Source organism: Bombina bombina, chromosome 6, assembly GCF_027579735.1.
Source record: "Bombina bombina isolate aBomBom1 chromosome 6, aBomBom1.pri, whole genome shotgun sequence".
Classification (NCBI taxonomy): domain Eukaryota; kingdom Metazoa; phylum Chordata; class Amphibia; order Anura; family Bombinatoridae; genus Bombina; species Bombina bombina.
Window position 1 is genome coordinate 657,250,479 of NC_069504.1, and position 15,878 is coordinate 657,266,356.

The 15,878-nt window shown below is 41.5% G+C and overlaps 1 protein-coding gene across 1 annotated transcript in view; it reads left to right on the forward strand.

Annotated features, from left to right (window-relative positions):
- SERINC4 (serine incorporator 4) overlaps positions 1-12,245 on the forward strand; it is a 250,149-nt gene extending 237,904 nt beyond the window's left edge. The window contains exon 12 of the mRNA XM_053719367.1: positions 11,602-12,245. Coding sequence (XP_053575342.1) covers positions 11,602-11,815 — 214 coding nt within the window. The 3' untranslated portion in view covers positions 11,816-12,245. The remainder of the gene's footprint in view (positions 1-11,601) is intronic.
- Positions 12,246-15,878: the final 3,633 nt, after the last annotated feature.

Sequence of the window (15,878 nt, forward strand, 5' to 3'; positions counted from 1 at the left end):
TCTGCATGCAGTTCCCCGTAGCACATCTAATCCTCCATCTGGAGGGATCCTTCTTCTTGCGGATTTAGCTGCACAGTTATATACGGCGGTGTCTGCGGCCCTCAGTGCATTACCTTGCTCTAACAAATGCAAGAGAAAGGTTAAACATAGCTCTCCTGACCCGGAGTCATCTAAATATTTATCGGATTTAGCTATTGTGTCCCAGTTATCCGATGATGAGTTAACCATTGTAGCTTCAAAGGGTGAACTTTCTGGGTCGGAGTCCTTAGCGTCTAAGCCTCCTGCTGCGGAGAAACCGTCCTTTAGATTTAAAATTGAGCACTTGCGTTTTTTATTAAAGGAGGTTCTGTCTATGTTAGAGGTTCCAGAGGCCGCGCTGCATGAAGAACCTATGATACATAAATTAGACAGAGTTTACGAAGACAGGAAAGTTCCTTTTACTTCCTGTGCTGGTTAAGATGGCGAACATTATTAAGAACGAATGGGAAAGAATTGGTTCTTCCTTTTCCCCCTTGTCTACTTTTAAAAGGTTGTTCCCGGACTCTCAACTGGATTTGTGGGGCTCCATTCCTAAGGTGGATGGTGCTATGGATGGTGCTATTTCTACGCTTGATAAAATATCTCTTGAGGATAGTTTTTCATTCAGAGAGCTGATAGATAAGAAAATGGAAACCTTTCTGATAAAAATGTTTCAACATACAGGATTTTTGTTTCAACCCGCGGCTGCAGTTGCCGAAGCGGCTACCTACTGGTGCAACTCTTTGTCAGAACTTATTGAGGTGGAGTCTCCTCTTGAGGATATTCAAGACAGAATTAAAGCTCTTAGAATTGCTAATTCTTTTATCTGTGATGCGAACATGCAAATTATTTGCCTAAATGCAAAGGCCTCTAGCTTTGTGGTCCTAGCCCGCCGGGCGCTCTGGTTAAAGTCTTGGTCTGCGGATATGACATCTAAGTCCAGACTCCTTTCTCTTCCCTTCAAGGGAAAGATTTTATTTGGTCCAGGCCTGGACTCCATTATTTCTACGGTTACCGGAGGCAAGGGTGCCTTCCTACCGCAAGATAAGAAGAACAAGTCTAAGGGACGACAATTCTAATTTTCGTTCCTTACATTCTGACAAATCCCAACGACAACAATCCTTCTCCAAGCCTGAGCAACCCAAGAGTACTTGGAAGCCGGCTCAGTCCTGGAATAAATCCAAGCAAAATAAGAAACCCGACGAAAATAAGTCGGCATGAAGGGGCGGGCCCTGATCCGGGATTGGATCATGTAGGAAGCAGACTGTCTCTTTTTTCAGATGCCTGGTTCATGGACGTACAGGATCCATGGTTCCTGGAGGTGGTATATCAGTGATACAAGATAGGCTTTAAATCTCATCCACCAAGGGGCAGATTCCTTCCTTCAAATCTGTCTACCATACCAGAAAAGAGGGATGCCTTTCTAGGGTGCGTTCAGGATCTATCTTCCTTAGGAGTTGTTGTCCTGTTGCCTATTGAAGAAAGAGGTTTGGAGTTTTATTCAAACCTTTTCGTGGTCCCAAAGAAGGAGGAAACTTTCTGCCCATTTCTGGACCTAAGGGGCTTAAACAAACTTCTCAGTATCCCTTCCTTCAAGATGGAGACAATAAGGTCCATCCTTCCTTTTATTCAGGAAGGCCAGTTTATGACCACTATAGATCTGAATGTTGCTTACCTTCATGTTTCAATCCACAGAGAGCACTTTCAGTTCCTGAGGTTTGCATTCCTGGACCAGCACTTCCAGTTCATTGCCCTTCCGTTTGGCCTAGCTACTGCTCCAAGAATCTTTATGAAGGTTCTGGGGTCTCTTCTAGCTGTTGCCAGAACTTATGGTATTGCAGTAGCCCCATACCGGGACGATATTCTGGTGCAAGCACCATCCTTTCGTCTTGCGGAAGAATTCTCGGAGTCCCTCCTCAGTCTTCTTCGATCACATGGATGGAAGATAAACTTGGAAAAGAGTTCTCTTATCCCAAGTACCAGGGTGGAATTCCTGGGTACTATAATAGACTCTATATCCATGAGGATATTTCTAACAGACCAGAGACAATGCAAGCTAACTTCGGCATATCTTGCCCTCCGGACCTCCTTGAGTCCCTCTGTGGCTCAGTGTATGGAGGTGATTGGTCTCATAGTGTCCTGCATGGACATCATTCCTTTTGCCAGGTTCCATCTCAGACCTTTACAACTATGCAGGCTGAGGCAGTGGAACAGCGATCATTCATATCTATCTCAACAGATTGTATTAGACAGCCGGTCAAGAGAATAGCTCTCTTGGTGGCTCTCGCCAGATCATCTGTCCCGAGGGACATGCTTCTTAAGACCATCCTGGGAGATTGTGACTACGGATGCAAGCCTATCAGGATGGGGATCTGTTTGGGAGCCAGGAAGGCACAGGGGTTGTGGACTCAAGAGGAGTCCTCCCTCCCGATCAATATTTTGGAACTACGGGCAATCTTCAAGGCCTTGAAGGCTTGGCCACTTCTGGGTTCATCCCAGTTTATCAGATTCCAATCAGACAATTTAACCTTGGTGGCTTACATCAACTATTAGGGGGGAACGAGACGTTCCTCGGCGATGAAGGAAGTATCTCAGATTCTGGAGTGGGCAGAGGCCCACAGCTGTTCACTATCAGCAATCCACATTCCGGGTGTGGACAAACCTCAGTGGCTTACATCAACCATTAGGGGGGAACGAGAAGTTCCTTGGCGATGAAGGAAGTATCTCAGATTTCTCTTGTTAAGTGTATCCAGTCCACGGATCATCCATTACTTATGGGATACTAACTCCTCCCCAACAGGAAGTGTAAGAGGGTTCACCCAGCAGAGCTGCTATATAGCTCCTCCCCTAACTGCCATTACCAGTCATTCTCTTGCACCCAACGAATAGATAGGATGTGTGAGAGGACTGTGGTGATTATACTTAGTTTCATACCTTCAATCAAAAGTTTGTTATTTTATAATAGCACCGGAGTGTGTTATTCCTTCTCTGGTAGAATTTGAAGAAGAATCTACCTGAGTTTTTCTATGATTTTAGCCGGAGTAGTTAAGATCATATTGCTGTTTCTCGGCCATCTGAGGAGAGGTAAACTTCAGATCAGGGGACAGTGGGCAGATTAATCTGCAAAGAGGTATGTAGCAGCTTATTATTTTCTGACAATGGAATTGATGAGAAAATTCTGCCATACCGATATAATGTAAACTCAGCCTTAAATGCAGTAGCAGCAACTGGTATCAGGCTGTCATGTATGTATATTTTACACTTCAGTATTCTGGGGAATGGCACTTCACTGGAATTATACTGTATGCATAAAACTTTAGCCTAATTTGCAGGCTAGCCTAATTTGCTGACTAGCAACAGGCTTTTTAATAACACTCAATTTATTAATGTTAAACGTTTTTTGCTGGCATGTAAAATCGTTTAATTTTCTGAGGTACTGGGTGAAAAAATGTTTTGGGCACTATTTTTTTCCACTTGGCAGTCGTTTTATTTAATTTATGACAGTTTACTGATCTCTCTCACTGTTATTCACTCACAGCAGAGCTGTGAGATTGTAGTTGACTGTGATAAAAAAAAAACGTTTATTTCTGTATTTTTTTTTTTTTTCTGCTATCAGGGTTAGTTATCCTTTGCTAATGGGAGCAATCCTTTGCTAAAATTGTGTTTTTTTACAAAGATTTGATGCTATAACTTTTCAGTTTATTAATTTTCAACTGTCATAACTTTTTCTGTGCTTCTTATAGGCACAGTACTTTTTTATATTATAGTAAATTACTTGAAAAGTATTTCCAAGTTGCTAGTTTATTTGCTAGTGTGTTAAACATGTCTGATTCAGAGGAAGATATCTGTGCTATATGTGCTAAAGCCAAAGTGGAGCCCAATAGAAATTTATGTACTAACTGTATTGATGCTACTTTAAATAAAAGTCAATCTGTACAAATTTAACATATTTCACCAAACAACGAGGGGAGAGTTATGCCGACTAACTCGCCTCACGTGTCAGTACCTGCATCTCCCGCTCGGGAGGTGCGTGATATTGTAGCGCCGAGTACATCTGGGCGGCCATTACAAATCACATTACAGGATATGGCTACTGTTATGACTGAAGTTTTGGCTAAATTACCAGAACTAAGAGGTAAGCGTGATCACTCTGGGGTGAGAACAGAGTGCGCTGATAATATTAGGGCCATGTCAGACACTGCGTCACAATTTGCAGAACATGAGGACGGAGAGCTTCATTCTGCGGGTGACGGTTCTGATCCAAACAAACTGGATTCAGATATTTCAAATTTTAAATTTAAGCTGGAAAACCTCCGTGTATTACTAGGGGAGGTGTTAGCGGCTCTGAATGATTGTAACACAGTTGCAATACCAGAGAAAATGTGTAGGTTGGATAAATATTTTGCGGTACCGGCGAGTACTGACGTTTTTCCTATACCTAAGAGACTTACTGAAATTGTTATTAAGGAGTGGGATAGACCCGGTGTGCCGTTCTCACCCCCTCCGATATTTAGAAAGATGTTTCCAATAGACGCCACCACACGGGACTTATGGCAAACGGTCCCTAAGGTGGAGGGAGCAGTTTCTACTTTAGCTAAGCGTACCACTATCCCGGTGGAGGATAGCTGTGCCTTTTCAGATCCAATGGATAAAAAGTTAGAGGGTTACCTTAAGAAAATGTTTGTTCAACAAGGTTTTATATTGCAACCTCTTGCATGCATTGCGCCTGTCACGGCTGCAGCAGCATTTTGGTTTGAGTCTCTGGAAGAGACACTTGAATCAGCTCCATTAGATGAGATTACACACAAGCTTAAAGCCCTTAAGTTAGCTAACTCATTTATTTCAGATGCCGTAGTACATTTAACTAAACTTACGGCTAAGAATTCCGGATTCGCCATTCAGGCACGCAGAGCACTGTGGCTAAAATCCTGGTCAGCTGACGTTACTTCTAAATCTAAATTGCTTAATATACCTTTCAAAGGGCAGACCTTATTCGGGCCCGGGTTGAAAGAAATTATCGCTGACATTACAGGAGGTAAAGGCCATGCCCTGCCTCAAGACAGAGCCAAACCTAAGGCTAGACAGTCTAATTTTCGTTCCTTTCGTAATTTCAAAGCAGGAGCAGCATCAACTTCCTCTGCACCAAAACAGGAAGGAGCTGTTGCTCGCTACAGACAAGGCTGGAGACCTAACCAGTCCTGGAACAAGGGCAAGCAGGCCAGGAAACCTGCTGCTGCCCCTAAGACAGCATGAATCGAGGGCCCCCGATCCGGGAACGGATCTAGTGGGGGGCAGACTTTCTCTCTTCGCCCAGGCTTGGGCAAGAGATGTCCAGGATCCCTGGGCGTTAGAGATCATATCTCAGGGATACCTTCTAGACTTCAAATTCTCTCCCCCAAGAGGGAGATTTCATCTGTCAAGGTTGTCAACAAACCAAATAAAGAAAGAGGCGTTTCTACGCTGCGTACAAGATCTTTTATTAATGGGAGTGATCCATCCGGTTCCGCGGTCGGAACAAGGACAAGGGTTTTACTCAAATCTGTTTGTGGTTCCCAAAAAAGAGGGAACTTTCAGGCCAATCTTGGATTTAAAGATCCTAAACAAATTCCTCAGAGTTCCATCGTTCAAAATGGAAACTATTCGGACAATTTTACCCATGATCCAAAAGGGTCAGTACATGACCACAGTGGATTTAAAGGATGCTTACCTTCACATACCGATTCACAAAGATCATTACCGGTATCTAAGGTTTGCCTTTCTAGACAGGCATTACCAGTTTGTAGCTCTTCCATTCGGATTGGCTACGGCTCCGAGAATCTTCACAAAGGTTCTGGGTGCTCTTCTGGCGGTACTAAGACCGCGAGGAATTGCGGTAGCTCCGTACCTAGACGACATTCTGATACAAGCTTCAAGCTTTCAAACTGCCAAGTCTCATACAGAGTTAGTACTGGCATTTCTAAGGTCGCATGGATGGAAGGTGAACGAAAAGAAGAGTTCTCTCTTTCCACTCACAAGAGTTCCCTTCTTGGGGACTCTTATAGATTCTGTAGAAATGAAGATTTACCTGACAGAAGACAGGTTAACAAAGCTTCAAAATGCATGCAGTGTCCTTCATTCCATTCAACACCCGTCAGTAGCTCAATGCATGGAGGTGATCGGCTTAATGGTAGCAGCAATGGACATAGTACCCTTTGCACGCCTACATCTCAGACCGCTGCAATTGTGCATGCTAAGTCAGTGGAATGGGGATTACTCAGACTTGTCCCCTACTCTGAATCTGGATCAAGAGACCAGAAATTCTCTTCTATGGTGGCTTTCTCGGCCACATCTGTCCAGGGGGATGCCATTCAGCAGGCCGGACTGGACAATTGTAACAACAGACGCCAGCCTACTAGGTTGGGGCGCTGTCTGGAATTCTCTGAAGGCTCAGGGACAATGGAATCAGGAGGAGAGTCTCCTACCAATAAACATTCTGGAATTGAGAGCAGTTCTCAATGCCCTTCTGGCTTGGCCCCAGTTAACAACTCGGGGGTTCATCAGGTTTCAGTCGGACAACATCACGACTGTAGCTTACATCAACCATCAGGGAGGGACAAGAAGCTCCCTAGCAATGATGGAAGTATCAAAGATAATTCGCTGGGCAGAGTCTCACTCTTGCCACCTGTCAGCAATCCACATCCCGGGAGTGGAGAACTGGGAGGCGGATTTCTTAAGTCGTCAGACTTTTCATCCGGGGGAGTGGGAACTTCATCCGGAGGTCTTTGCCCAAATACTTCGACGTTGGGGCAAACCAGAGATAGATCTCATGGCGTCTCGACAGAACGCCAAGCTTCCTCGTTACGGGTCCAGATCCAGGGATCAGGGAGCGGTTCTGATAGATGCTTTGACAGCACCTTGGACCTTCGGGATGGCTTATGTGTTTCCACCCTTCCCGATGCTTCCTCGATTGATTGCCAGAATCAAACAGGAGAGAGCATCAGTGATTCTAATAGCGCCTGCATGGCCACGCAGGACTTGGTATGCAGATCTAGTGGACATGTCATCCTTTCCACCTTGGTCGCTACCTCTGAAACAGGACCTTCTGATCCAGGGTCCCTTCAAACATCAAAATCTAATTTCTCTGAAGCTGACTGCTTGGAAATTGAACGCTTGATTTTATCAAAACGTGGTTTTTCTGAGTCAGTTATTGATACCTTAATACAGGCTAAGAAGCCTGTTACCAGAAAGATTTACCATAAGATATGGCGCAAATACTTATATTGGTGCGAATCCAAGAGTTACTCATGGAGTAAGGTTAGGATTCCGAGGATATTGTCTTTTCTACAAGAAGGTTTAGAAAAGGGTTTATCCGCTAGTTCCTTAAAGGGACAGATTTCAGCTCTGTCCATTCTTTTACACAAACGTCTGTCAGAAGTTCCGGACGTTCAAGCTTTTTGTCAGGCTTTAGCTAGGATCAAGCCTGTGTTTAAAACTGTTGCTCCACCATGGAGTTTGAACTTAGTTCTTAATGTTTTACAGGGGGTTCCGTTTGTACCCCTTCATTCCATTGATATCAAGTTGTTATCTTGGAAAGTTCTGTTTTTAATGGCGATTTCCTCGGCTCGAAGAGTCTCTGAGTTATCTGCCTTACATTGTGATTCTCCTTATCTGATTTTTCATTCAGACAAGGTAGTTCTGCGTACTAAACCTGGGTTCCTACCTAAGGTGGTCACTAACAGGAATATCAATCAAGAGATTGTGGTTCCATCTTTGTGTCCTAATCCTTCTTCGAAAAAGGAACGTCTGCTACACAATCTAGATGTAGTCCGTGCCCTGAAATTTTATCTACAGGCAACTAAGGATTTTCGACAAACGTCTTCCCTGTTTGTCGTTTATTCTGGTCAGAGGAGAGGTCAAAAAGCTTCGGCTACCTCTCTCTCCTTTTGGCTTCGTAGCATAATACGGTTAGCCTATGAGACTGCTGGACAGCAGCCTCCTGAAAGAATTACAGCACATTCTACTAGAGCTGTGGCTTCCACTTGGGCCTTTAAGAATGAGGCTTCTGTTGAACAGATTTGCAAGGCTGCAACTTGGTCTTCTCTTCATACTTTTTCCAAATTTTACAAATTTGACACTTTTGCTTCTTCGGGGGCTGTTTTTGGGAGAAAGGTTCTTCAGGCAGTGGTTCCTTCCGTATAAAGAGCCTGCCTGTCCCTCCCGTCATCCGTGTACTTTAGCTTTGGTATTGGTATCCCATAAGTAATGGATGATCCGTGGACTGGATACACTTAACAAGAGAAAACATAATTTATGCTTACCTGATAAATTTATTTCTCTTGTAGTGTATCCAGTCCATGGCCCGCCCTGTCACTTTAAGGCAGGTAATTTTTCCATTAAACTACAGTCACCACTGCACCCTATGGTTTTCCTTTCTCTGCATGTTTTCGGTCGAATGACTGGTAATGGCAGTTAGGGGAGGAGCTATATAGCAGCTCTGCTGGGTGAATCCTCTTGCACTTCCTGTTGGGGAGGAGTTAGTATCCCATAAGTAATGGATGATCCGTGGACTGGATACACTACAAGAGAAATAAATTTATCAGGTAAGCATAAATTATGTTTTTGGAGTGGGCGGAGGCCCACAGCTGTTCGCTGTCAGCGATCCACATTCTGGGTGTGGACAACTGGGAGGCGGATTTTCTCAGCAGGTAATCCTTCCATCCAGGGGAATGGTCTCTCCATCCTGAGGTGTCTCAATACCAAGCTACCCAGGTACAAGTCGAGGGATCCCCAAGTGGATCTAATAGATGAACTAGCAGTGCCCTGGAGGTTCAAACTCATATATCTTTTTCCTCCATTACCGCTTCTTCCTCGAGTTATGGCCCGCATCAAGCAGGAGCGGGTATCAGTAATCCTGATTGCTCCATCGTGGCCGCGAAGGACGTGGTTCGTGGATCTAGTGGGGATGTCCTCATGTCCTCCGTGGAAGTTACCTTGTCGCAGAGACCTGCTAATACAAGGTCAATTTGTTCATCAAAATCTAGATTCTATGAGGCTGACTGCGTGGAGATTGAACGCTTAATCTTAGCCAAGAGAGGTTTCTCTGAGAGTGTCATTAATACTCTTATTCAAGCTCATAAACCAGTTACTCGGCGTATCTACCACAAGTTGTGGAGGACCTACTTATTCTAGTGTGAAAAGCGTGGTTTTTCCTGGCACAGAGTTAAGGTTGCCAGGATCTTATCTTTTCTCCAGGATGGGCTGGAGAAGGACCTTTCTGCTAGTTCCCTGAGGGGACAGATTTCGGTTTTATTGCACAAGAGACTGGCTGAGATTTCAGACATGCAGTCCTTTGTTAAGGCTCTGATTAGGATCAGACCTGTATTTAGATCTGGGGCTCCTCCTTGGAGCCTATATCTTGTTCCTCTGGTTTTGCAACATGTTCCGTTTGAGCCTCTGCATTCCGTTGACATTAAATTGTTATCTTGGAAGCTTCTCTTTTTATTGGCTATTGCCTCTGCATGCAGAGTTTCTCAGATCTCTGCTTTGCAATGTGAACCTCCTTATCTGATTTTTCATGTAGATAAGGGAGTTTTACGTACTAAATTAGGTTTTCTTCCTAAGGTTGTGTCAGATCGCAACATCAATCAGGAGATTGTGGTTCCTTCCTTGTGTCCTAATCCTTCTTCATTGAAGGAACGCTTACTTCACAATTTGGATGTGGTTCACGCCTTGAAGTTCTATCTTCAGGCTACTAAGGAGTTTATACAATCTTCCTCTTTGTTTGTTGTCTATTGGGCAGAAGGCTACTTCGACTTCGACCCTATCTTTTTGGTTAAGGAGTGTCATCCGCTTAGCTTACGAGACAGTGGGACATCGTCCTCCTGAGAGGATAACGGCTCATTCCACTAGAGCAGTGGCTTCCTCTTGGGCCTTTAAGAACGAGGCCTCTATGGATTAGATTTGTAAGGTGGCTACCTGGTCCTCCTTACATACTTTTCCAAAATTTTACAAGTTTGATGTTTTTGCTTCGGCTGAAGCAGCTTTCAGGAGAAATGTTTTGCAGGCTGTGGTGCCCTCAGACTAGGGTCCGCCTCTTCCTTTTTGTTCCCTCCCGTTATTTATTCTTGGGTATAATTTTCCCAACAGTAAGGAATGAAGCCATGAACTCTCCCTATCTTAGGAAGGAAAACATAATTTATGCTTACCAGATACATTTCTTTCCTTCTGGATAGGGAGAGTCCATGGCCCCGCCCATTTTTTCTTGTCTATGGGCGGTCCCCTATTATTATTATTTTATTCTTCTGGCACCATTTATACACTAATGTTTCTCCTACTTTTCCTTGTTCCCTCGGCAGAATGACTGGGGGAATGAGGAAGTGGAAGGGATATTTAAGCCTTTGGCTGGGGTGCCTTTGCCTCCTCCTGGTGGCCAGGTGTTGTATTTCCCAATAGTACGGAATGAAGCCGTGGACTCTCCCTATCCGGAAGGAAAGAAATTTATCTGGTAAGCATAAATTATGTTTTCCTTCCAAAGATAGGGAGAGTTCATGGCTTCATGCCTTACTGTTGGGAAAACTATACCCAAGCCCCAGAGGACGCTGAATAAATAACGGGAGGGAACAAAAAGGAAGAGGCGGACCCTATTCTGAGGGCACCACAGCCTGCAAAACATTTCTCCTGAAAGCTGCTTCAGCCAAAGCAAAAACATCAAACTTGTAAAATTTTGGAAAAGTATGTTTTTTTGTTGGAAATATTTGATGAGCTTATTTACAAACTGAAGATAATGAACAGAAATAACTAAATTCAATAAAGTGAATAATACATTTTTTTATGCATTCACTAATTTTATTTATGTACTTTGATGATAACAGAATGAAAACCTTAGACAGCCCATACTTTGAATACATAACAATGTTGATTTGTCATATAAATACGATTAAAGGTTAGCAGTTACCATTATGTTACAGATATTTCCGTAATATTAAATCTTTCCATGTAGCACAAGAAATGGAGCACGCACAGATGTACAGCTTGTTGCTATCATAAAAAGAGGCTAATAAAAACACAGAATAACAGGAAAAAATACAGAGACAAATGAATTGGCAGAGCCCCAGCTCAATTATTTATCTGGAGGGTGGACTGACTTATTGCACCTGCTTTTAGCTTATTCTGAATATTTTTATAAACTAATATCTGTATGTACAAGCCACACATTGGAATCCTTTAGCTGACAGAGATATTTTAATCATGACGTTGCTCTTAATGGGACATTCTAATGCAAACATGATATGCTTTAATTTGTTGGAACATGTCATATTTCATTACTGATTCTAACATACTATTTGTTTAGCCCCTGTATAGGGGTTCAACCCATAGGTAACATCTCACTCAGGAGCCACGAGCATTGCAGCTCTTGAGATCAGCAATAATTAGTGAGTGTGTGTCACATAGTAAGCTAGAACCAGTAATGAAATCAATGACATGCTGTAACAAATTGCATCAAAATCTCCTTTTAATGTACAATCATATATCAGTGTTGAAAATCAAAATGTGTTTTACTGTAATATTTTACATAACTACATTGCATTTGCTGTATATTTGCAGCTATGAAAATTCTTCTCTGGAGACCATCTTCACCCACGGGAGTTGGCCTACATTTTGGATCAAGGTGGCATCTTGTTGGACCTGTGTGCTTTTGTATATGTGGATCCTATTAGCACCAACTTGTTTTTCTAGCACAAACCAAACCAAAAGGAATGGGCCTCCGCAACATATACTTAGAAGGAGAGCTTTTCGGAGAGTCACCGTTTCAAAATGATAACTTTGTCTCCACAAAGACAACTTGTTAAACTATCAATGTGGTTTGAGTTATCAGGACACTGATATATAAAAAATGACTTTGGTGAATAAAGAAAGTGTTGAATGCGCCCTGTGAACAAGTATAAAAGTACTGATGCCTACAGCAAATTATCAATCTGGGTTACTTGGAACCATAAAAACACTTAGTCATTGTCATAAGGCACAAGTAACCAAAGCCATATACTGATCTGGGAAATTAATTTACTATCACCATTGGTTCCTAAGATAAATGTGCATTTAACCTAAAAGGAAGAAGGACATTTAGAGCTATTTACTAATACAAACCAGTGACTCGTCTCTCAGTCATTCCCCAGTAAATGGATTTTATTACAGGGTATGTGAGTAAAGTGTTACTGTTTGGTGCTGAAAGAACCACCAACACATTTGTATTCTGGGCCCCTCCAATGCTTAATAGGTTCAGCATCAGTGAACCAGCACAGTGGAAAATCACTAATGAACTGACATTCCTGCACTGACCCTTGGAAAATACATTGTATACTGCAAGAGTGCATGACATTTACTTACAAAAGTTGTTTTTAATAAGGCAGAACTTCCGCTAGTTGTGAGATGACTTCTGTGAATGGCAGTGAGCTGTTAGCTGTTCTTGTGTTTCCAAAGCTTTATTTTACCTTTTTTTTACAGCCCCAAATGCCAAACAAGTTTTCTGAGAACGTGTTCTGGGACTAAGCCATGTAAAGCTGACGCCTACAGGCCACACAATAGAGCTTGCGTACAAGCTGTGCAGTCTGCATACCTTTGCTCTCATCTATACATAATGAGATTACTGCTCAGAAGCTACCTGAAGTGTCCCCAGAAAAGCCTCAAGCATAAATCCGAGGAGGGAATTACCTTCCCTCGCAAGGTCATGCTGGTTTCGAACTGCGTTAACAATGTCCAGAAAATCTTTTTCATATGGAGAAGTCACGGTCCAGTTCTTATGGGGTCAGGATGGTTTAAAGTGTTAAAAGGGTACTGCACTATTTTTATACTTGTTCTATCAAATGTACAGGCTTATGTAAATGCAGAGTAACCATAGTTTTTATTGTCATGCTTATGAAGTCTTGTGCCACTTCATCATAAGAGATGTGTGAATCGTCCCTATGAGCAGTCAATACCTAGGTATGCACATTAAACAGGTTTTTAATTTACCTTTTCCATGCAAATGCATTTTAACGTGTTTCCTTGTGCTCTTTCATGTGTATGATGAATTTTTACCCACAATTCTATACCATTTAGAAATGATCTGAATAAAATACTCTCTAGCTTACAACCTTCTCTTTGTTAAAGGAGGCTAATGAGCTTAAAGCCACACACAATTTAAAATATTTACAATGAAAATATTAATGTTACAGACTGTATGTTAAACCAAAAGTGCTTATAACACCCAGTAATCTGCAAATCATATAAAAGACAAATAGTCCCACAACACAGTTTCCTCTAGAAACTGGCCTCACTTAAAGGGACACTAAACCCAAAAATGTATTTCATGATTCAGGTAGAGAACAACATTTTAAACAACTTCCAATTTAGTTTTATTATCTAATTTGTTTCATTCTTTAGATATTCTTTGCTGAAGAAATAGCAATGCACATGGGTGAGCCAATCATACGAGGCATCTATGTGCAGTCACCAATCAGCAGACACTAAGCCTATCTAGATATGCTTTTTAGTAAAGGATATCAAGAGACTGAAGCAAGATAGATAATAGAGGTAAATTAGAAAGTTGTTTAAAATTGCATGCTCTTTCTAAATCATGAAAGAAAAAAATTGGGTTTCATGTCCCTTTAAACCCAGAAACTGGTCGTTCTTCCAAAAACAAGCTCTGGACTTTTTTTTAAAGATACAATGTCAAATTCACTTACATTATCAAATTTATTTTGTCCTTGTGATAGCCTTTATTGAAAAGCATATGCAGTAATGAGCTAGCTGGCGATTGGTGTCTTCATATGTATATTGTCATTGGCTTGCAAGATGTGTTCAGCTAGCTCCCAATAATTAATTGCTGCTCTGGGGCTGAATTTATCTGTGCTTTTATCCCCTTTGCAGCAGGTAAACACACAGCTATATACTTGCAGCATATATGCAAAAAGGTGACTGGATTATATAACATGAAAACGTAATACACTAATGAGAGCTAGCCAATGACAACAGACATAAGTATGTAGCCACCAATCCCTAGCTAGCTTTTAGAAGCGTATTGCTGCAAATGCTTTTGTGAAAGAAAAAAATCACTAATTAAAGGGATATAAAAGTGCAAATATAAAATGTTCTAATATGTTAAAGCATTTTAATCTTGCACTAATGCAGGGGTTAACACAGATGTACAGTATATGCAAGCAATAGTGCAATATTAAAATGCTTTAACATATTACATTTACTTCTTGTACTTCTATATCCCTTTAATTCGTGATTATTTAACAAACAGACCTAGATTCACATCTAATCTTTATAACTAACTATAAATGTATTATGTACACATTGATATGATTATATTTATATGGCACTTTATATTCTTATAAGCTCACAATCCGTTTGTGCTGAAAGGCAGCCTGTTACCTGTTAGTTATTGTGCAATCTCATTTTGCAGTTGTTTGTCCTACAATAATGTCCACATCTAAACCATCCTCTCTGCAATGATATTCGGCTAGATTTAGAGTTTTGTCGGTAACGACCCGCGTAGCTAACGCTGGCTTTTTTTCCCCCGCACCCTTTAAATACCGCTGGTATTTAGAGTTCACAGAAGGGCTGCATTTTCAGTGCGTTAGGCTCCAAAAAGGGAGCGTAGAGCATAATTTCCCGCCACTGCAACTCTAAATACCAGCGGTGCTTACGGACGCGGCCAGCTTCAAAAACGTGCTCGTGCACGATTCCCCCATAGAAAACAATGGGGCTGTTAGAGCTGAAAAAAAACCTAACACCTGCAAAAAGCAGCGTTCAGCTCCTAACGCAGCCCCATTGTTTCCTATGGGGAAACACTTCCTATGTCTGCACCTAACACTCTAACATGTACCCCGAGTCTAAACACCCCTAACCTTACACTTATTAACCCCTAATCTGCCGCCCCCGCTATCGCTGACCCCTGCATATTATTATTAACCCCTAATCTGCCGCTCCGTACACCGCCGCAACCTACGTTATCCCTATGTACCCCTAATCTGCTGCCCCTAACACTGCCGACCCCTATATTATATTTATTAACCCCTAATCTGCCGCCCCCAACGTCGCCTCCACCTACCTACAATAATTAACCCCTAATCTGCCGACCGGACCGCACCGCTACTATAATAAATGTATTAACCCCTAAAGCTAAGTCTAACCCTAACACTAACACCCCCCTAACTTAAATATAATTTAAATCTAACGAAATAAATTAACTCTTATTAAATAAATTATTCCTATTTAAAGCTAAATACTTACCTGTAAAATAAATCCTAATGTAGCTACAATATAAATAATAATTATATTGTAGCTATTTTAGGATTAATATTTATTTTACAGGCAACTTTGTAATTATTTTAACCAGGTACAATAGCTATTAAATAGTTAATAACTATTTAATAGTTACCTAGTTAAAATAATTACAAAATTACCTGTAAAATAAATCCTAACCTAAGTTACAATTAAACCTAACACTACACTATCAATAAATTAATTAAATAAAATACCTACAAATAAATACAATGAAATAAACTAAAGTACAAAAAATAAAAAAGAACTAAGTTACAAAAAATAAAAAAATATTTACAAACATTAGAAAAATATTACAACAATTTTAAACTAATTACACCTACTCTAAGCCCCCTAATAAAATAACAAAGACCGCCAAAATAAAAAAATGCCTTACCCTATTCTAAAATTAAAAAAGAAAAGCTCTTTTACCTTACCAGCCCTGAAAAGGGCCATTTGCGGGGCATGCCCCAAAGAATTCAGCTCTTTTGCCTGTAAAAAAAAACCATACAATACCCCCCCCCCCAACATTACAACCCACCACCCACATACCCCTAATCTAACCCAAACCCCCC